We start from the raw sequence: 22,219 nt of genomic DNA on the forward strand, positions 1-22,219 counted from the left end.
TTACTTTAAGTCTTTGCCTTCATTGCGGCTCGTCTCTGGTCAGGTCAAGGCCAGAGAACTAGCGTTACACAACAGGCGCGCTGCAACTCCACAGGCTGATTCCCCTCCACCCCAGGCCCTGAGCCGCAGTGCTCAGGACGCCTGGAGATACGGGGGAGAAACCAGCTGCTTTCGCGTTGGTCTTCGAAGAGTACCAAGGAGTCGTTACAAGATCAGTTAACATCTGAATAACTTACACTCCCATTAAGAGTGTTCGCTTCCCAGCAAGAATGCCGATATTGTTTAATGAAATTTGATCAGTTTACAATGCCTTCTCACCTCATGAGCTCTCCTCCAGTGTAACAAGTGCCTGAAGTGTTGTACCGATTTCAGGCAGGTCCTGCCTAAAATGCTTGCTCGCTGTCCTTAGTCAAGGACAGAAGCGAGCTGCAATGTAGGTAAAGAGTTAAAGCAAGAGTTTTCCGCAAGCATCTTACCTCCTTTCCCTATCCTCATGCGTGCACACAAGGAAGCTTCACCGAATATTCCTTTACTGCATGCTTTACCTCTGAATGTACTTATAGAGCGTTCTCATTGGTTTACACCCAACCTACCAAGGCCAAGTGAAGGCTCCTGTGCTAAACGTAGGCAGACCATGCTACACTGACAAGTCTGAAATTGAGACGGTCTTCATGAAATTGGTACGTCTGTTGCCTTTTCCGTCTGAAGTTATGTCATATATTTCTTCTAGCATGCAGAGTGCCCAGTGTAGCTCAACTAAGTGCTTAACGATTGCTGACAGCGTTAGGGCGGGCATCAAGAGGGATCATGTGCGAGTTCTCGATTTTGTAGCTCTGTCGAGGACAGAGCTGCAAAACCTCGAACACCTAGGGTAAGGGCGTACAAAAATGCAACTGACCTCCTCTACAGTCCCTAGGCAGCCTGGAACCAATGGCTCAAAGACCTGGGGCCCGGGAGAGGAAGCGGCTTGCCATCTGTTGCACCGCACCCCGCTACAACTAGTGCTGCAGGGTAACCTTGCCTGCATACACAGCAAAGCGTGCACGTATTGTAGTGAATACTCACTACAATCAAGGCAACAATGCCGTGCTCTTTGCGAAATGAGCGAGGGTTGTATGAACAGTGGAGGTGTCTGTGAGTGCTTATTGATGCGCATGGAGTATAACATTGGTGAATAAATTAAACATTCTTTATGAAGTGACCATTGGTATGCCTATAGGAGAGGCTCACATGACCCTTGGTGCAAAATGTTTTGCAACATGCTACTCCCTCCCCCCTCCCAGCCCCAAAGGCCGCAGTACGTGCTCTAGTGGAGTTGCGAAAGAGAACAATTTTGAAGAAGAATAAACTGAGAGAATCAATTTCCTTTAACCTTTGTTAGTATGATATGTTGTTGTTTCAGTATGATAGTTATCGCCTACCAGTTCGCTATATTCAGCAGTGCAGTTCTATAGATGCGCCGAACTGTAGTTCTTCAGAGATACAACCAAGTAATGCGTAAGACTAACTGCAAGTATTTGTACTAAAGAGAAATACCCTAAGTTATCTTGAACATCTCAGCATAGCATGAGAGGAGCTGAGGGCTCTCCCGACATCTCATCAGCTTACAGGGCCCGCAGAACCTCTAGTGTTATGGATTCGCATCACCCCATCGTGTGAGGGAACTTGGATCCCTACTAGGCCTCACAATTGTGTTTTTCATCTGCNTCGCATCACCCCATCGTGTGAGGGAACTTGGATCCCTACTAGGCCTCACAATTGTGTTTTTCATCTGCGTTTGTGTTATTGTTGGGAGCACAAGACGCAGAGCTGCTGGCAGACACTAGTGCATCTACTGACGTGAGTGGGATCAACTTCCGAGGGGCATATGATCCCTAAGGCCCTAAACTCCCCTTAGACTGGCCCTTCTGAAGGAGAGTTTCTCAAACGCATGCCTTTAGCTGCATGCGCAACCGCTATAGACAATTGGTTAACACTTACATGGTCCTACATAGCCAACCTGCACAAGGAAGGATACAGGTGCCAACTTCATGCGCAATGCAACATCTGCACCACCCTTCTCCGAGGACAGCGCGCGTCCTTGTGTGCCGCTTCGCCCAGCCAGGATGGTGGCTCGAAGTAGCGGTGCGTGCTTCCGAATGTTCTGCTGTTGTATCTTGTGCTGGCGACTGGTGCTGAAGGCAACAGAGTACCGAAGCACATAATGCATCCAATTCGCTGTTCGAATACCTCCAGCCTTTGTTCTTCTTTTTCTGCAAATAACACAGGCGATACTGCTGCTTGAAGAATTCGTATGCATGCGTCCGCTTTCGGGCACCCGGAGATTTGTGATAAGCGATGTGTCCTGTGTAACTAGCGTCCTCCCTTTGACGCCAGGACTGGAGCGAGCTGCAATTGAATCACAATACTCAGTATAAGAGCTTCCAGAAAGCAACTCACGTCCTAACTCACCAGGTGGCCTGGGGGCCGGCGGGGAAGGGCCTATGATGGGTGGAAGTGAGGCGGGCTGACAAGAGTTGCAACTCAATCTGCTGCAACTCGCGCCGCACGACAACCCCGCCTGCATGCACAATCCACCCCGCACTGCTACATGCACGAACACTATAGAGAGTTGTTACGCACTTACTTGGCCCTAAGGAATAGGAGTACACGGCGAATGCTACGCCTCATCCCTCCATCCACCAAAAGGCATGCTCTTTCATGGGCCCCGTCGAGAGTAATTACGACAAAAAGGGGGGTGGATGAAAACGGAAAGGAGCAATCAGTATCCAGCAGTGTCACTGTGCTGTCGTGCTGTTGCAACCGCCCCATGGGCAGCCTGGGAAGCCTCTCGGTGGCCTGGCCACTGCTCATCTGCGGCGATCTAGCTTGCGAAATTTGGTAGGGAGCTTCAACTTGTGAAAAATCGTGGCTGGATGGCTACCGCGGCGAAGCTTTTGTAAGCCTGTGGGCAGGGGCCGAGCCTGCCCCAGAGTGTGCGGCCAGCGCCAGAGTATGGAAATTTTGAAATTGCAGGAGGCGCCGCCAAGCGAAGAGTCGGTAGAGGGAAGAGTAATGAGCACCGCAGAGAGGGAAGCAGCCCCTGAAGCTAAGTACATATAGACATATGAGCAAGTCCTCCCTCACCACAGAGCGCCTATAGCTTAATCATGGAATGCAGCACAATTATGAGCAGCTATGCTCATGCTCAAGTAGCTTTGTCTGCAGAAAGCTAATTGTGTTGCCCTGCTTGTGTGCGGTCTCGCTACGAAGGGACATGTAAGTGCTCAACAACTGTCTATAGTGTCACTCCATGCAGCAGAAGGGGCTTGGTTGTGCAAATATGTGGGGGTTCCTTGCAGCAAGAGTTGTAGCGAGATGCGTTGCAGATCGTGTCAGATCACCTCCTCCATCTCTGCCCGACGCCCTTGGGCAGCCGGCTCCAGGCCGCTTACTGGTTGGCGTGGAGATTAGCTCTTCTTTGTGCAGCCTTATTTTACGTACTTCGAATCTTTCGCAGCTCGTGTCAATATTGGGACAAAATCTAGGGGTCTCGTTGCAACTCTTGCTTGCAGTTGCTACTGTCGAGCCGTTGAGAGCCTGCAAATACTCTTGGGGAATCAATATGGGCAGTTGATCATCGGAAACCCACTGTAGCTGTCGATCTCCTGGCAATTTTACATAATATTCTCGTTTCCTTCAGCGCTTTCGGGTAGTTTTACGCGCCCCCAGGACATCAACTTTTTCCAGTTACGTCTCTCGCTTTGTCGCTGCAGCGTTTTTGTGGGGACCATGCGGGAATATTTGGAGGATCCGCCAAACCGTTTTGAATATTACCAACGATAGTCGTGCGGCGGTATCTCCACTCCACGCCAGCGGAAAACCAACAATTTGGGCGGGCGCACTAAGCTGATGACGGACAGCAAGTAGGCCCCCAATGAAGGCGAACTTCTTCGGCTGCTCGCCCTCCTGTGCGCTTCGAAGGGCGTGTGAATTCACTAAAACCAACTCGCCTGGGCCGAAAGTGACCTTTAGGCGTCGGGTTTTGTAGTTTCTTGCTTGACGGTCTTGTTCTTTCTTGATGGATTCCCCAGCTTCTGCAAACTATGTACAGAAGTCAGCAAATGCATGATTACTGTGAGGAACTCCCCTTCAGAAGGGCCAGTCTAAGGGGCGTTCGTGGCCTTAGGGATCATGTGGCCCTCGGAACCTGATCCCACTCACGTCAGCAGATGCACTAGTCCCGGCCAGCAGTTCTGCGTCTTGCGCCCCCAACGAAAACACAAACGCAGGTGAAAAACACAATGGTGAGGCGTATAAGGGATCCAAGTTCCCTCACACGATGGGGTGATGGGATTCCATAACACTCTACGTACTGCACGCCCTGTAAGCTGATGAGAAGTGGGGGAGAGCCCTCAGTTCCCTCATGCAATTGCTGGGATCTGGTCAAGATAACTTAGAGTATTTCTCTTTTGTACAAATAATCACAGTAAGCTATACGTATTACTCGGTTGTATCTCTGAAGGGCGATTGTGGGGCGCATCCCTAGAGCCCCACAGCTGAGTATAGCGAGCTGAGAAGCAATATCTGTCATGCTGAACAAACCTATCGGACTAACAAAGGTTAAGGAAATAAGTTCTGTCAGTTTATTCTCTCTCTGAACATTGTTCTCTCTCGATCCCAGTAGAGCAGGCACTGCGGCCTCTGGGGCTGGGAGAGGAGACGGCGTAGCCTGGTACAAATAGCTTTTGCACAAAGGCAGAAGCCATCCTCTCCTATAACCATCCCAATGGTCACTCCATAATGCTTTAATCAATGTTATATTCAAACTATATCAATAAGAAGTCACAGACACTTTCACTATTCATACAACCCTCACTCACTTCACAACGAGCACGGCATTGCTGCCGTGACTGTAGGGAGTGTTCACTACTCTTACGGGGCTAGCTTCTAACAACCAGATCCAACGTTGGGTGGACCAGCTATACCGGATAGCAGCGGCTCGAAGTGTAAACTGTTGTATTATAAACTCGTTCCGCACAAGGAATTAGAGTAAGCAGCTTTGATGAATTCTGTTTTGTGTAGAGTCACCGTGGGGTTGGTGCGCTCAGTTTGCATCTCTGCTTCCGGCTAGTTCGCGGTGGTCACGTAGCGGCTATTCTAAGCTGCTTCATGAATTCGCGTAAGAATGCGCTAACAAATTTCGGACCTCTGGCAATAATGATGTTCTCCGGGCAACCGTTTAGCTTCGGAGCATTATTAATGAATAATTGTTCTTCTCCCGCTGCTGCAACGGAACTTGAGCAGGGGATAAAATGAGCGTACCTGCTGAGTCTGTCCACGACAGATCTGAACGATGGTGAGCCCAGAATGAAACGCACTGAGATACCCATCCACATTCGGTCGGAAGTCGGGAGACTTCACAAAGGTCTTGGCTTTACGGTGTTCCATAGCTGTTGCTGGTGAGAATCCATGCTAGTGCGAACATATTCCCAGTCCAAAGAGTGCATCTTAGACCGCCAAAAGGACCAGGCAACCCTCTCCACCCTTTTGCTGACCCCATCATGACCGGTTTAACAATGATCATGCATTTTGCACAAAACTTCTGTGCTGACCGAACCTGGAACGTATAATCTGCGGGCTGGGCGCTTCGTCTGGCACCACAAGAGGGCGCCGTCTATGCGCTAGGGCTTAGCCTGTCACCTTTTGTTGAGGTTGGTAAGAACTGCAGCCAGGGAAGTATCAAAGGAGTAAGAATAGCACACTTCGAGATGAAAGAGGGCATTATCACAGACAACTGCAGTTACAGAACACGGAGCCTGATCTGGATGGCGTCGGGAGTGTGCGTCAGCGGCCACGTTGCGCAGGTTGGTGATGCCCTTAATGTACTTGACCCAGAAGTCGTACTGCTTGACCAAGCACAGCCAGCCAACAAAACTTCCATTCCCATAGTCTGGAAGACCCCTTGTCAGGCATCTCGGAAATTGATAGTCTGTTTGAACAGTGCGATGCTTTCCATATAGGCAATCTGGACATTTGTTTTTTTGACTCCACCAGAGAGAGCGTAGAGCTCATTCTCACGAACCGGATACTTCTGCCCCTCTTTGGTGAGACGATAAGAGATGTAGGTAATTATTTGGTGCTTTTCAGGTTCTTATGTTGCTCAGAGAGCGTCAGTCAAGAAGATTTGTCGCTGGTACCGGTGATTCAAAAGAAGGGGTTGCCGAAATCAGGATCAGGGAATGAGAGTACTGGGAATCTGCTGCGAGTTGTCGATGCCGCATTTTCATCACCTATCCAGATTAGATATTTGCCCCTCGTAACTATATCCTTTGGAGAGGCGGCTGTGCGAGCGGCGACGGGTGTGAAGTTGCTGTGGTACAAAACGAGACCTAAGAATTTGTGAACCTCCTTGCTGGTGTACAGGGACAGTATCATGTCTGAATATCCCCCTTCTTCGCCACATCTGGTTTGACGCCTGGTCCAGAGTCAAGAAACCGCCGTAAACTCAATGCTGGCCTGAAAAGCGAACGCTTCTGGACTTTGAAACACCACTACATGACTGGTAACAGTTGGAGCGTACTCTACAGGTGGTGGAGCTGCTTTTGAGCACCCCGGTTGAAGGCATAGACCGCGAGAGTCTCGTCAGGAGGGCGCATGGACACCCTCCACTGGGTTAACCAACTTATGCCTAGGATTATCACGTGGTGAATTGGCCCAAAGCAGAAGTCCGGGAGAATTGTAATATGCCCCAATTCGGAGTTGAGGTCACATTTTACGTTCATAGCTCTGCCAATTCTTGTGCCGTACCTGCCGTCCTCAGAACGTAGCCCCAGAGACGGCGCCAAACAGTAAGCCGTTAGGTTGCATCTCTTCATGGCCTCCAATAGCATATCCGGTTCGCATCTAGTATCAAGGAGCGCCTGCATTACCTCGGCATTTTTCGTGCGTCTGCAATCTCGAATTATGTGACCTTGCTTATTGCCAAAGAAGCAGGTACCACGCTCGGCAGATCCTTCTGAGTGTCTGGGTGCTGAGGGTATAATCATTTGTTGCTTCCGAATTTGCCTTCTTATCTCAGCGCGGGCTGTGGAAGGTTCGTCCTTTTCTTTCGTTTATGCGAAGGCACTCCATGTTGCCAGCGAATTCGACTCCATCAAGCCAGCATTCGACAATTTCACTCCCTATTTCCTTGTCAGCAGCCCAGCCGATTACCGCCCACCTATTGCCGGAGGCAACTCTGCTATCGATCAATTATAGAACCGCTTTGGATCCACCACTGGATTGCTGTTCAACCAGGACGAGCACTTCCCGATGTATCGCTCCCTCGACAGCTTCCCTTACGTGGGTTGTCTCAGTCTCTTCAAATGCAATTCCCTTTCAGAAGTGGAAATAAACGTGCATTGCAGCGCATCTCGGACGGCGTAAATGGACCTGATATGCGCCAGGAGAGCCGAAGTTTTGCTAGGTTGTAACAACTATCGTTCAAATTCCCTTCTAATAGAGAACATGAAAATGGCAATTGTGGTCCTTGCGGTGCGTTTGGAAGACAAAGGTATAAGACACGAGAACAAAGGAATTCCTCAACTGTTTCTGCATCGTGGCGCCGAGCATATATGGCTGCTCGGCTGAAGCCGAGACATTCAGGAGGAATGCTTCCATTTCTGCCGATCAGCCAGATATGACGCTCTTTGTGAGTGAAATGCACTTCTGAGAGGAGCAAATTCCAACATTGAGCTCGTTCCTGCCCCGGGAGTTCCCCAGGTATCCTCCTCATCCAAGGGCAAATCGTAATAACTCTCCGTTTTGCAAGAGGAAAACGGCCCAGTTCTTGGGAAAGACTTTAGAGCAGTCTTTTTTTTCTCCTGCCCCCCCTTTTCTTCAATTACTGCCTACACGCTATGCCGCCTTCCTGTGGACGTTCGCGTTGTTCGGTGCACGCCCCTGCGCGGTGAACCATGCGCTACTATCCAGTGGAAAGGGAGTACTCGATCATTTGCGAGTACTGTCTCCAGCTGCAGTTGAGTAAAATTACTTAAAATAAGAGTTCAAAAAACATACGACCTCTTCTAGGGTCACTAGGTGGCAAGAAACAGGCATCCCTACGGAAAGAGTAGGTGGCCTGACAAGTGTTGCAACGCATCCTGCTGCAAAGGGCTGCAATTCAGCCCCAAATCCGAACCCAACCAAAGCCCTTTAGCTCCATACACACAACAGAGAATCTTGAGATACCTGCTTGGCCGTGTAAAGCCAGCCTGCACACAAGTAAGGATGAACGAGCCAACACAGGCATACAATGCTACAATGCTGCTAAGTACAGTCCCAGCCTCCAGTTCGTGTAGGAAGCCACATACCCGATATCCATGAGTGCATTCATGATAAAAGTGTCGAAAATTTTAACTGCTTTGTGGACTCATCCTACGGAAGTCAACTGCAGGAAGTAACGGCTCCTTGAGGGCGACGGCCACGCCACCTCGCAACAAATATCTGTGGACTGCCCGCCCCTACAACATTTGTGGCCTGAAAGAACACAGGAACGAGAGGAGGCAATTTAATTTTTTTAGATACGCTTGATAACAGCCAAGGCAGAGTGGTCTGGTGTTGTAACGCTTCCGTACCAGCTGTACGGAGTGGGCAAGCTAGAGGAGAAGGCTGCAAGACAATAGACGAGCATCATTGCGCGCTATACACTGTCTTATGCGACAACTAGATTTGCAGTTCCATGCATGTAATAATTACAATCCAATATATTTCTCCATGATGAGCAGACACGGGTGCACAGGCAGGAGTGCAGCCACCCGCGAAAGGGCGTCCGGAGCACCTGCCGCGGCAGCAGCCGTGCACACGTGGCGTCGAAATGTCTCGCCAATTTCATCAGTACACTCAACTTACAAATATGACGTTTTTCTGCATCTCTGCCGAGTTTTGCCGGCAGGGGGTGTCGCTCAATTCCCTCCTGGAGTACGCGTAGGTCGATAGCGAGGCCGACGGCGACTGACTGCCAGCGACTGTCAGCAGAGGACAGGCAACACATCATCCCGTATTTTATATTGCAGCGTGTACCATTTCTGGAATTACCTAATTTCTATCTCCGAGACAGCCCTTACTCGAGATTCCCAATGTAGGAGCAAATACGGCATCTACATCATCTACCAAATGTGGGGGGGGGGAGGGAGGGGGGGGACGAGTCTTTCTAGCCCTTGAACTGAGTGCATGTTGCACGTGTTCGCTTTGGAAATTTCATCACTTGTGTACTTTTATTAGTTCAGCGTGTGGAATGGGTTCATTCGTCGCCGGATGCTCAGTTGCCCGCCGAGCGCCTAGCGAACCGTGTAGTGTCTGTCCACTTGCCGTTAAGGAGGCGCAGTCGCCGCTTTTGTGGTTGCTGGTCAGGCATAATGACTGTGTACTTTAACTTTGCCTTGGATGAATGAAGCCTAACTTGAAGGTGGTGATCTATACGGGGCTACATGGTGACGCATTGTGCCTGCCGTCGGGCCGATAGTGGTTTGCCCGCGCTGCACACGAAATATGGTGACGGAGCATAGACGAAGGCGTTTGTGTACATCGTTTGTGGTGCTCTTGCAGTGAAATCATTACTGATCGTGCTCCCTTCTCGGGCAGGCACACCGCCCTGCCGTTTCTGCCCTTTCGGGACCAGGAGGAGAGTGTTGCAGTTGGGCCACCACATCAGTATCTTGCAGTGCGGAATATACAGGCTGGAAGATGCTAGAGACGTTGTGGCAGCAAATGCTGCCCGTTTTCACGGAGGAGTTTTGGGCAGAGCCACTGAGGGCCCCAATGATTAGCCGGAGCTGCCGCCACCTGGTGTGGGGTGTATGTCTTGCCTACATACCTTTAGTTATATTCCTTCAAAGGATGCATGACAATAGGGTGGGGAAGCAGAAACAGGCCTCACACCCACGAGCCTGTGTAGGTCCGATCCTGAAGGCGGTTACTTGCATTTGGAACGTCCTCCTTTGCATTTACTGTTTCGCGGGCTTCTGCGCGTTGGTACGTATTCCCCTTTCTCTCAGTGAGCACGTATTGTTGTAGCCCTGCAATTTAAGGTCTGTATGGCATACGATACATTAAGATTTGGTAGCGTTCTGCCTGTGGGCTTTGCAGATGTGGTCTTCGCCAAGGCTGTTTAGCACGTTTGCGTTCCCTTCGTCGAAGTATCCGCCGCTGACGCGGTTGGTAGTCTGTATTTTCTGTTTGGGAAAGGGTGTGGAGGTCTTCGACACCTTTCTGCTGTTTCTCCGTGGACGGCGGCCTTCTTTCCTCCACTGTTACGCACGTGTTGCAGTCGCGCTGTACTGCTGGCACGCACTTTATGCGGATGTGCCCTTCGCACACGGCTTTGTCGCAGCAAATTTGGCTGTGCAGGTGTTTGTTCACGCCTACTTTGCAGCTGCGGAGTTCGCAGTAACCAAACGGTACGGATATTTGATTAACGCCCCATTGTCTCCTTAACAGCATATGAAGAGCACGCTCTCAAGGCCAGCTAATCATCATCTGTTGCTTCCATGCACACATGCTCGGTAATTTTGCGTTCTGTTTGCTCGATGTTTTTCCAGGTTGTTCACATTCCTGCGGTCATACATCACGCTGCTCCAGCTTTCACAGATGTTCTTCGGCATGCTTATCAGCTCGCATGCCATTTACCACCCGCAAGTGCAGCAGAGTGCCCTCGCCGTCTTCAATGCCAAGCTGTAAGAACTTATTCTCCAGCCTACGGTTTCGCTTCTTTGTGTTTGGGTCTGGGGACTCAGGGTGTAGAAAAGACAGCATTAAATGGGTTTTTTATTCTGTTTCCGGTGGGGGCCGCACTGGGGTGTATTGCGCGTGTGCAGTATGATTCCTGCAGATGCCTAGCAATGTACATTTCACATGCCATCCTTTTCCTACAGTTTTACCTTGATGCCTTTTGCAAAGAGTACCGGAGCGGAGAAGCGACATTCCTTACTTTCTTCCACGCCTTTGCTGTTATTGGCATCGTGAAACTCGTGTTGCATGAGCAGTGCTGGCGGCTACTCGCAGATGTACGTAAATTGTGGGAGGGTTGGTTTTCCCGCTTTGCTGCGCAGAACGTACCTCCTGAACTCAGTCTGGCTCCCAGCAGTTGTTGGCACAAAGGGAGTGTACCTACGGGTGTAGGTACACTCCCTTTGTGCCAACAACTGCTGGGAGACAGAGTGACAGAGTGTACCAACTGATGTCATTAACAGTGTGCGCTTTGTGGCTGTTGGGGTTCTGTCTTGCAGACATTGCTGCTCTACGTAGTAGGGGGCCTGGGCATTACCTGTGGGGCACATCGCTTGTGGTCGCATCGCGCCTACAAGGCCAGTGCAGGCCTTCGTTGCTTTTTGATGCTGTTAACGTCCCTGGCCAATCAGGGTTCCGTCTTTCACTGGGTGCGATCCCTGTAAACCCCTTGGGAATGAATTTTGACCCCTAGACTCCTTGGGAGCTCACTTGCAGGCACCTCAGGTGCTTATTTCCTTCCAGTCGCCAAGCAAACAAATTAACTTGTGCGTCTGCACCGTGTGCCTTTGCGCGGCCTGCAGGCCAGGGATCACCGCGTGCACCACAAGAATAGTGACAAGGAAGGCGACCCGTACAATGCGTCTCGAGGCTTCTTCTACTCGCACGTGGGGTGGTTGCTGTTAAAGAAACCTCAGTCCGTGAAGGATGCTGGGAAACAGCTGAATTTCGACGATTTACTTGCTGTGAGCAATCCGTATGGCTTGTGGTAAAGAATGTAGGCTTAGGATCCGTTTCGGCTATGGCATCTGACTCCAGTTTTACTTCGAATCGAATTGAATAGCGCATCCTACGCCTGAATGTTCTTTACTCATCTTCAGGATCCTTTCGTCCGATTTCAACACAAGCTAGATCCGTGGTGGAACCAGTTCTGGTGCTTCGTAGTGCCATCTATCTATGCATACTACAAGTACAATGACTTCTGGACGGGCTTCTTTGTACTTGGTGGGCAGACACTCACTTCGATCCCTCGGGCGTTTTTCTCAAGCATCTATCTTTGGCGCATAGTGCCTTGAACATTCTTATCGTGAAGGATACGCTGCGCTTCGCAGGTTGCTTGCGGTGGTGCATTTGCCTCCATGCCACGTGGACGGTGAACAGCACTGCACACATCTGGGGTGACAGGCGCTATACAGTGGAAGGTAACCCCTGCGAGAGCTGCTTCACGGCTCTCGTTGCTGTGGGAGAAGGCTGGCATGACTGGCACCACAAGTATCCGTATGATTATGCAGCATCGGAAGGGGGTATCTTTGACCAGTATAATCCTAGCAAACTGGTGGGTCATGGCATGAAAAATATGGAGATTAGGAATCCGACTACGTTATTATGCGTCTACTGATCTGGATTACATTTGAATGCGTATTTTCTGCAGTTTATAGACATTTGCGCATGGCTTGGATTGGCATGGGAACGCCGGCGCGCTACTGCTACCTGGAAGATGCTCAAAGCCGAACGGGAACAGCAAGCCCTTGTTAGGCAGCAAAGGGATGCAGAGGCTCGTAAGAATTGTGAGGCTCTCTCTGCGGTGCATAGCCTTCGAGAGGTCGTCCGCGTCAAGAGTGCGCACACGAGCACGCTCCAGTCTCTGGTGTGTAAACACTAACCCGCATGAACAGTGCACGAATACCACAGTGATCTTGCTCACTGGGCTACATCGAAAGGGACTTTCCCTTTCAAAGCCCCCAATGCATCGAGAAAGTCCTTCAATATTCAAAGGTTCCTTTGCCAGGGCTGCTGCGCTGCTGCCCTCAGTGCAATATTCAAAGGTTCCGTTGCCAGGGCTGCTGTGCTGCTGTCCTCAGTGGAGTCTAGTCTTGGACGTCTGCTTGCTGGCTTGCGCCTACGTGCTCACGTGGTGGTGTTACTCGGCGTGTACATCACGTCTGAATACTGCTCCCCAGGCGCTAATGGAAGCTTCTCCTTATGTGCTCCTTCCACTCCTCCTTATTGTTAGCAGCGCGGTCCTGGGTTCACTATTTTTCTCCTTGCTGATGCATGCATTTGTGGCAGCCAACGGCACGTTTAGCCGGAGTTCATTACTGTCGGACTTCGTGGGTGGGCTCATCTGCGGTCTCCTCATGATCCCCTACCAAAGAAAGCGATTCAATGTGCCTGGAGAAACTCCGGCACTGAGGTACGAGACATCTGCTGTTGCCAATTTCAGATGGTTTACACTTCATTCGCATGGTCGCGCAGTACAACACTGCAGGCAAACCTTCCCGAAAGAGATTGGACATAAATAACAGCTACGTCATACATTTTGTTTCTCCTCTTTTCAGGCCCTTCCTGTACACTGCAACGTTAGCTGCTCCACGCCTCCCCGGCTGGTCTGCCTGCTTGGCGCCACTATTTTTGACACTGGCCGTCGGCTTCACTTTGATGCTTTCTTTGTGGCGAGGACACGTGCTACTTGTTAGCACCTTCTACTTACTGCCTCACCTTGTTATGGACACTTGGACAGCATATTACTTTCTCACCATGGAAAAGAAGGGGCCTCGTGAGTCTATGGCCTTTTCCGCTGCCTCAGTTGCGTTGCCTGTGGCGCTTCTTTCTTTATGTATATGCAGCCTTCATCTCATTTCGCTTTGTGCAATTGCTCTGTTTTGCTGAAGATGACGTCATGAATAACAACTGCAAGTACGATTTCCTCTGTGTGGCTCCATGCGCACTACGCTGGGTAAAGGCTTGCCTGGATAAGAGGCATCGCGAAGACGAATCCCAACTGATGCGAGCAATCCACGTCCTGCATCATCGTCCACTAGACCTTCATCTGCTCCAGGCAATTACTTTTGAGTGCGTTCTGTCACCTTGATATGCTGATTTGCTGTTTTGCCGTCCTCGGAGCAGGCGCGGCACTGGGGTGCATGGTCATTTAGGTCAGCTGTTCCGACATCTCTGGTAGAATAGGCCTGTAGCCAGACAGACTAGATGATGGGGTTTGGGGTTTAGGGTTTTTACTTGCCTTATCAGCTTAGTGGTTTTGCTGTGAAATTCAGAGTGCCTCTCCACCGGGTGCCAGAGGCGGTCAGCTACGTGAAGGAACGTGTTGAATCGATGCCAGCTGAAGTGTTCAGCGCTTCTCTCTCAGATGGATTCGCAGTGGTGCACCCTGACTCTCGGCCAGAGTACTACAATTCGCTCGGACAGCCGACCCAAACGCGTCGTGCTGAAGAATCTGGAACGTCAGCGAATGGGGAGGTAGACAAGAAGGCTAAAGATTTGGATGAGATGCCGTTCGCTGCATCCTCCTCGACCCTTACGAAGCGCACTCGAGCTGTTGGCTCGTAGGCGCCTTTTTGTTGGACGTCTTGGTTGGTAGAAGCCTGCGCACCCAAGCTGTTGGCTCTTCGACGCCTTTTTGTTGGATCGATAGGTTGGTAGAAGCCTAGGGCGGTAACAGTAGAACGCCATTTGCGAGAATATTGGTAGGGACTGCATGGCCGTTGATAAACGCAGATGCGAACTGAGGACGCGTGATTCCCGCCTTTTTTGCATTGTTTGGGGTTTCATTACGATCTTCTCGTGAATGGTGCAAATCACCTCGCGAGCGCAATACGTCCCAGTTGGGTCCTTTTACCTGTTTGTTGTGTGGAATGTCGGCCCCACCTTGTGGTGGTGCAACCGTGCATGCCCGAAGTTGTAGCGCAGTAACTGCTTCCACACGATCCTGTGATTTTCGTTGGAGCACACGGTTCTGTAGTGATGAAAGGGCAGGGAGCCTTCTTCTGCCGAACCATATACACGATAGGACGCTTTGCCATATGGGGCATACAGTCCTAGTGTCTTGCTTGCTCGGGCTCGGTGAGTCTAACCTTACGCAATTTGCTCTGCAATATTACGCGACTACAGCATCACTCCGGCCATGAGGCTTTGCTGAGTATTCCTTTACGAGGTGCCGATTGGCATTGTCCGGCTGGAGTAGAAAGCAGTTATGCAGAATCACGCGCTCCATTCAAAGCGCTGGACAGCATCTTTTTTCTGCCAAAGGCAACGCGACCCATATACATGTTGATTTGGTTCAATTGATTCGGCCGTTAAGTTCAGGCATAGTTCGATAGCGTCATTGCCATTTTCAGCAGCAGTGGAAACGCTGTGCGGCTTTAAAGGGTTCCACACTAAGGAGAAAGTTTGTATTGTTCAACCAGAAGTGGACGGCCTGTTGCCCTGGATAGACCAGCAACATCTCTTGAGGGGTAGACCAAACGATATCCACTGCCGCACTTTTTCAATGGCACGAGCATGATTCAGTGTGCGGAGAGTTCTTAAACTACTCACTTGAGGGTACATTTTGTAGCATGATCTAGTATGCTTGTGCCAGCCTTTTGCAAGCAGACCGAAGTTAGCATTCACGGAACCCACTGTTAGCCGTCTGCACCCCTTATTAGACATCCACGACTGAAGCTTGACAGGCCATTTTAGAATATACCATTTGCAAAGGAAGTTTGCACTTTATTCATGGACTCAGTGTACTAGGTTACTGTGACTGACAATCCACTGACGATGCAGGCTACTGCAGCCCCTAGGGCGCCCAGAGGGCACAGACAAGCCCCCCTTATGTGCTTTCAGTGAGTACAAATAAAACATATGTTTGGAATCGAATAAGTTATTCAATAATCCGGCTAACTCCTCCTTAGGTTGGTGTAATTGTGGATGTGCATGCCGTAGTTCGACAGCCCGATGGCGGCAGCGCCGAAAGCCCCCGTTTGAACTCCACGGTGCCTCCACTAGTGAGTTTTAATTGAAGTTCTGTTCACGGTGATCCACTGTTCGCTTACAAGACACGTAGAGTCTTGTTTACTCCTCGGTGTGTCGTCACTTGGCAACATCCGCAGTGATTTTCCCTTCCTGCACGGCAGCCACACAGTGGAGGCTCCGAAAATTCAGCAGCACGCTCACAAAACACAAAAACGTTAGAGCACAAGAACATTCAGAGTCTCATATTGCGAAGAATCTGATCATGCTCGTTGCTTTACATCTTGTTGCTCCTCTTTGGTTGGTTAACAGTAGCAATTCTCCAGCTCCCGACGCGCCGCAGTTTCGTCGCCGCCGGGAGCGAGTCGAATGTCCGTCCACAATCCTCACGAACAACGTGATGCCGTTGTACGGAACGTCCCTGCAGGATAGAACACCTCAAGAAGGCTTGAACTGAGGAATTTGTTTGAAGGGTGGGGGGCATCTTACAGCTAAGGGATGACACGGCTGGCACGCGGAGCCAGGACTATCGGAGCCTCCCACAAAAGAGATAATCTGCTGTTTTCATATCCGCAGCACATCACTCTAACTAAGGTGCGCATCTATGCTCCATCAGCCGCCTGGCTAGTAAATGGACGGTTCTGGAGCCAGTAAACCTGGTTGAGCTGATGGAAATTTTCGCAAAGGGAGCATTCAGGCCATACCAAGGACTGTTTCGGTACTGTGCCAGCAGAAAGCGCAAAAATCGCAGCAGCAGCATCCTCATCAGAACTCTTGCGTGCGCTTCGACAAGTGCACCAGCAGCGAAGCAGCAGCATGAGCGATAGCAGCGGAACCAGCGGAAGCCGCAGTAGCAATAGCGCAGATGAAAGTTCAGATGCCTGCAGCGCGAGGGATAACGTGATTTCACCGCGCAGTAGCATCAGCAGCTACAGCGAGGATGAAATCAGCAGCTGCAACAGGCTTTCACCACTTTCCAGCATACCAGATGTTCTCGTAGCTTCTATTTTGCGTTTTTTGCCGCAACACGAGAGAATTAAGGTGGGATCCCTCGTGTGCCGAAGATGGCTACATTTGATTAGAAGCTGCCTGTGTCAATCGGACACAACCATTCGAATATCCCCTCCTGTCTTTCGGCACCTTCCGCCGGAGGCGCTGCGGGCCTGCATTAGAGCCATCGCGATTTACAGCCGACACGCGAAGCTGGTAATAGGTTACGTAGTCCCTATGGCTGTGGAAAACGGAGATTATCCAGAATTTTTGTTTCTTCGGTCATTGTTCCGGGAGCTGTCCGATGTCCAATCTATCAGCATAGCTCTCGGCTGTCCGCTGACCGCCAGAATGCTGGGGGATGCATTTGCCGGCGTTGTGCAGCGCAGCGCTCATACCCTCACGTCTCTGGAGATATGGGAACCGGAGCTGGCCGAGGCCACCCTGGCAGCTCTCGCAGCAATGCCGTCCCCTTGGAAAACCTGCAACGAGCAGGCGACAGACTTCGGAAATGCGTATGTTGCCACAGCCCAGGCACTAGAAACCTCCGTCGGCTCTCACGTACTTCGCAGAGACCCCCGCCTGGTGGCGCAAGGGCTGCAGAGGTCTCCCAAGCAATGCGGTATGCTTTTGGCAACGGCGCAGGTCTTGCGCGAACGCTTAACTCGCTGCCCTTCGCGTACCAGCTTTTCCATGTCGGAGGCTGCGGCAGATACCGGCAGGTTACTACAGCAGCTGCAACAAGGGCAAGGGCAGCAGCAGCTGGATTCGCACATGATGACACCTGAATGCTACCCACATCAAACTAGCGACAGTCTGAAGAACAGAGAACGCACGGTATCGCCGTGCAGTTTGGATAGTGGGAGGGACCGCTTCAGAGGGACCCATAAAGGGGAGCTTCGCCGCAGAATCGCAGACATCAAAAACTGCTGCTGCTGCGTAACTGCGGCTGAAACTGCCTTGAGAATTTGGCGCAGATTCGAGAGCGTGCGTGTGGTATTACCACGACTGAGGGTCCTCGCCTCTGGAAGCTGGCGGCTGCTACAGGCGGTGCACTGCCCCAACTTGGAGGAGCTAAATCTCACGACCAACGCGACAACGCCCCAAAGGGATGCTTCAAGTCGGTTGCAGCAGCAGAGACAACGACAGCAGCACCCGCAGCACCAGCTGCATCGGCAGCAGCAACAACAGCACGGGCAACATGATTCTTCCCACCTCACTATGGCTCTACACGAGTGGGCAGACCGCATCTCGGCATCTGGAGGGCCACGGAATGCATCTGTATCCTCAGGATTCTCCGAGTCTGCGCTCCAAGAGTTGTTACATTTTTTACTTCGCAGTGGCTACAACCTCCGGCAGCTGCACGGCAGCTATACTGTGGGTCCGCTGAACGAATCGTTGCTGCATTCTGTTTCCACTGCCGGAAATGCCCTTGCTGGCGCCGGCAACCCTGCGTCTGGGTCGCCAGACATATCGGCGAGGGTGCGATATCTAGCTTCGGCAGCAGCTCCTCCTGGAAGGGTTAAAGGTGGGCAGAAGCTTGCTTGTGGAGGGTTCTTTTCTGCTGCATTAGCGGCTGCTGATGCCGTCCTTAATATGCAAGCACCAACTCTTTCAGGGGCATGCGATTTGCCTTTTCCGGTTGCAACCCTTGCCAGCAGTGTCGGCCGTACAGTAACCGGAGGCGCTAATGGACTAGCAGGGGAGAGCATATCAAGTCATGCTGCATCGCTAAATTACGCAGCGCTGGCATCCGAAGCTGCAGACAGTTTGTTTGCTGCAGCAGCGGGTCTATGCGCAGCAACGGGAGATGGTTGCCGACACATTCACCACTGCCCCCACCAGTGCTGTGCTGTTCCGTGTGCATGGGGCTCTTCAGAAGAACTGCTGCTGGTCTTATTGCCGAAATTGAGAGTTGCACGATCTGCGGACTTTTTGCTATTGAGTTGCTTTTTGTTGCCAAGACTGGAGGAGTTGAGGCTTCCCGAAACATGGGGCTCAGTTCTTAGCAAACCCATACCAGGTTTCCCACTTCTCTGGGCATACCTGTGCACCTACGGAAGAAGCCTCCGTGCGTTGGATGTAAAGGGGACAGCCCCTCCACTTGCGGCATTTCTAGGGGCCGGAACGACCGCACAGCCACTGCCATTTCACATACTACCTTTTGAGGCTGTAGCGACCGAGGCTCTTCAGCGTTTACTACTTGTTCACCGCGCTCATCCACTTATGGATCCTGCAAATACCTTGGCTACCAACACCCCTGCCTCAACTTCCCCCGAAGATGCGTTGTCGACCGCAGCAGCTGCAGCGAACGTTAGCGCGGGAATCGCAGAGCTTGCTGCACGTACAGTTGCCGAAATCTGGCACCGCCGCACGGCTTCAACTCAGCAGCAGCGTTGGCAAATAGCTTGGCAAGATGTGAACTGCGAAGGGGGTCAGGGTGGGGGCTGTACCGAGGAACTCGTTGACGTAGGCGTCCACCCGGCCACTAACGAGAGACTCCCTTGTGTACCCCATAGAGGGGTCAACAGCTGGGGCACTGCCGACGGCGCTTTCGATGCTATGAGACGTGATGCGAGCAGCTCGAGGCCCCTGTTTGGTCTGAGGTTTGGGCAACTGAAACATTTGCAGTGCCATTCGAGCTTCCTTCCGTACTTGGCAGAGCCGCTGCCGCAGTGTGGGTCACTGCAGGGCCTCAATACGGAAGGCGAATCAGACTCTGTCACATGGTTTGTTGCTTTGCTAACGGGCATTGAAAGGCTTTGCGTTAGAGACGCATGCCTAAATCCCTCCCGGCGGTGGCCTAGGGCTCCTCCTCCGATCTCCCTTGAAGTAGAAGAGGAAGAAATTCCTAGTTTTAAGAGCCACCCTGAGGTCACTCTGCATATTAGGAAATACACCGGCACTGCCTTCTTCTTCACACCGAGCATTTCATGTCCCAATCTTCAAGAGCTTCAGGTAACGTGGATGTCTCTAGAATGCACGCACATAGCCACCCTTTGCATCCAGTTTTTCCTCATAGTCTCTGAGAGGCTTTCTTTAGGCAACTGAAGATGCAGGCGACGACAGTTTTTGTGCTCCATTTTTGTGCAGGTACAGCGCGGAGATGAAGACTTTGACTCATTCTTGGTAGGAGGGGGGGCCTGTAATTTGCGGGTTCTACGCTACGAAGGCCGTTTATTCGGCGGGACAGGAGCCGCAACTCCCCGGGCACTTGTTGCTTCGCACGAGCTACGAGTCATTCGAAACACCGGCAATTCTGATGAGGACGCTCAGCGGGTGCTAGAAGCGCTGCGTCTTCCCCCTAGTTTTTCACCGCTTACAGGTTCCCCGTTTGCTTCCCTGAGGGAGCTGCACGTGTGCACCCTCGATGCCAGGGTCGTCGTACGTCTTGCCTTGGCCGCCGCCGCTGCTGTGAATCCGTTCCTTTCATGTGCTTGGCGGCGTGTTCTTGACAACAGGAAGGCAGAACGACTGCGGCAGTTGCAGCGAAAACAGCAGCTCTGGATGCAACGTACACAGGCGCAGCGGGATAATGAAGCCCTCCGGTTACTTGTACGCCAACGCCGGCTATACGAAGAATATAGTGCGAGGCGTAGACGACTGAGGCGGTTGTCTTCTGCGATCGTTATCCGCCAAGATCGATTTGCAGGGACCAGGGAAGGCCCTCAAAGGTCCCCGCAGCGCATGCATGAAGAGACTCAAAGGCGACTTACTCGTGAAGTGGCCAGTATGCGACAGCAACTCCAACAGCTGCAGAGACGCCTAGAATCCCTCGCTGCGTCTAACATCCGCAATCCCGCTAGTACCTCTGCGCCGCAAGAAAATCATCAGCTGCAGCGCTACCATCGATTCAGGGAAAGCCTTGAGAGACTGAGGAGGTTGCAAAGTCACCAGCAGCGGCTGGTGGCTTTGAGGCGCCTTCTACAAATCAGTGTAACAGATGCAGCGTCGTACCCAGTGGACCCAATACCAGGGGTGGGCGAGCATCGGCGGGCCAACGAATTTGAAGCAGCAAGGCGCAAGCTTAGAGCCCAGCGAGGGCGGGAGTCTGACTTTGGGTGCAGCCGCAGTTGGTGTTTCTGGGGCTGCCATAGAGCTGTGGCTGCACTTTCGCAGCTACTGCCGCAGCTGCGTACTTGCGTGGTGCAACGACTTCGTGGAAATGCAGCATCGCTGCGTTTGCTTCTTCGAGGACTGCCACGGCTTGAGGTGTTCGCGGTGGCGGAAGAACAAACATCTCGCCGTAGGCACCGGCTGCTCCAGCTAGCTACCACCTTAGGTTTCACAGTACGCCGCGGGCCGCTAATCATTCCGGCCCTCCACAATGACCTCGTCACTGTTTCTACGATTTCAAGGCAATTTTGGATTTCCAGCCGTGGTCCAGCTGGAAGGAGAGCTTCAGCAGCTTCTGTGGCTGCAGCTGACCTGCTGGTGCATGGGCTACTGGGACGTCTCGCGAGCGGCTATCAAGGGCAAAGTGTGCCGGGTTCGCAGGCCCATACAGGGGATACGCCAGTCTCCAGCACGCGTTGTGCCATTCCTACAGCTGTGCCCTGCGGTATTAGAGAGACTGAGGCTGCTGGCTGTTTGACCGCGGAGGTACCTGTTGTGGCCAGGAGCGTAGCATTGGGGACTGCTAAGGAACCTTTGGCGTCCAGCAGCTGTTGCGAGCATCAAGGTATACCGAACTTTGAGAAATACAAGACACCCGCTACAGATGAAGTTCCAAAGCAAGCAGAAACGGCTGTACCCGCGGCACGAATGGCAGGAAGTGCTCGTACAAATCAAGCCAGCGCCCGAAGGCGTTCTCTCCGCTCCTTAAGGTGCTCCATCTACACCAGGAAACGCCCACAAGTGTCCGACTCTCGAGCTACTAGCGCCTCTACTCCCAAGCGGCGCCGCCGAAGACGAGGGGACGGCGGAGACATGGTTGTTGATGTGCGCCAAGACATGCAAATGGCGCGGGGTCTAGCGGAGGAGCTTGAGGAGCAGCTCACGAGCTGAATCTGTGCCAGCCATATGGCTGGTGCAAATTCACAGTGCACGATGACTTCAAAGTGTTTCTACCCCCCCGCAGCATCCGCTGCATGCTTCATCTCCATAAGAAGCTCGTAAACTCAGCATGCGGTTGACAAAACTTCGTTTCACCGGCTGGCGACAGGATGCGGGAAGCCATGCGCTGCTCCTTCGACTGAGCTTCATCAGCATTAGAGCACTTTAGGGGCTACTTTGCCTTATGGCGCCGTTGACAGATGCATTACCTACTTGGTATTTGATCGTTAAGTTTCGTGTATTTGATCGATGTAACCGTTAGGTGCAAGCATTCGCTCCCGCCAAACAGCAACGCCTGCTGTGGGCATGTACACTGGTCTACAGCTGTGAAACTTGTCTAACATAAGTGACGTCCGTCCGCACTATGCACACTAAGTGAAAGACCATGCCAAGCCAGCAGAGCCTGGCGGCAGCTGAGAAGTCCTGACGAACCCGCGCTGTCACCGTTTCTACGTGA

At 51.8% G+C, this 22,219-nt stretch overlaps 2 protein-coding genes across 2 annotated transcripts; both read left to right on the plus strand.

The window, feature by feature from the left end:
* Nucleotides 1–9,705: 9,705 nt before the first annotated feature.
* Nucleotides 9,706–14,313, plus strand: EMH_0022680 (fatty acyl-CoA desaturase, putative; the record flags this gene model as incomplete). The annotated part of the gene is made up of 13 exons (XM_013496623.1): nucleotides 9,706–9,807; nucleotides 10,108–10,418; nucleotides 10,560–10,694; nucleotides 10,850–11,024; nucleotides 11,247–11,396; nucleotides 11,550–11,711; nucleotides 11,847–11,970; nucleotides 12,078–12,301; nucleotides 12,398–12,524; nucleotides 12,778–13,159; nucleotides 13,305–13,522; nucleotides 13,593–13,662; nucleotides 14,022–14,313. 13 exons carry the CDS (start codon nucleotides 9,706–9,708, stop codon nucleotides 14,311–14,313), a joined length of 2,472 nt encoding a protein of 823 aa, XP_013352077.1.
* Nucleotides 14,314–16,533: 2,220 nt separating this feature from the next.
* EMH_0022790 (uncharacterized protein) lies at nucleotides 16,534–21,714 on the plus strand (the record flags this gene model as incomplete). The annotated part of the gene is made up of 2 exons (XM_013496624.1): nucleotides 16,534–19,665; nucleotides 19,801–21,714. 2 exons carry the CDS (start codon nucleotides 16,534–16,536, stop codon nucleotides 21,712–21,714), a joined length of 5,046 nt encoding a protein of 1,681 aa, XP_013352078.1.
* Between the last annotated feature and the right edge of the window lie 505 nt (nucleotides 21,715–22,219).

This window comes from Eimeria mitis, genomic scaffold (genome assembly GCF_000499745.2).
Source record: "Eimeria mitis Houghton genomic scaffold, Emh_scaff22, whole genome shotgun sequence".
Taxonomy (NCBI): Eukaryota; Apicomplexa; class Conoidasida; order Eucoccidiorida; family Eimeriidae; genus Eimeria; species Eimeria mitis.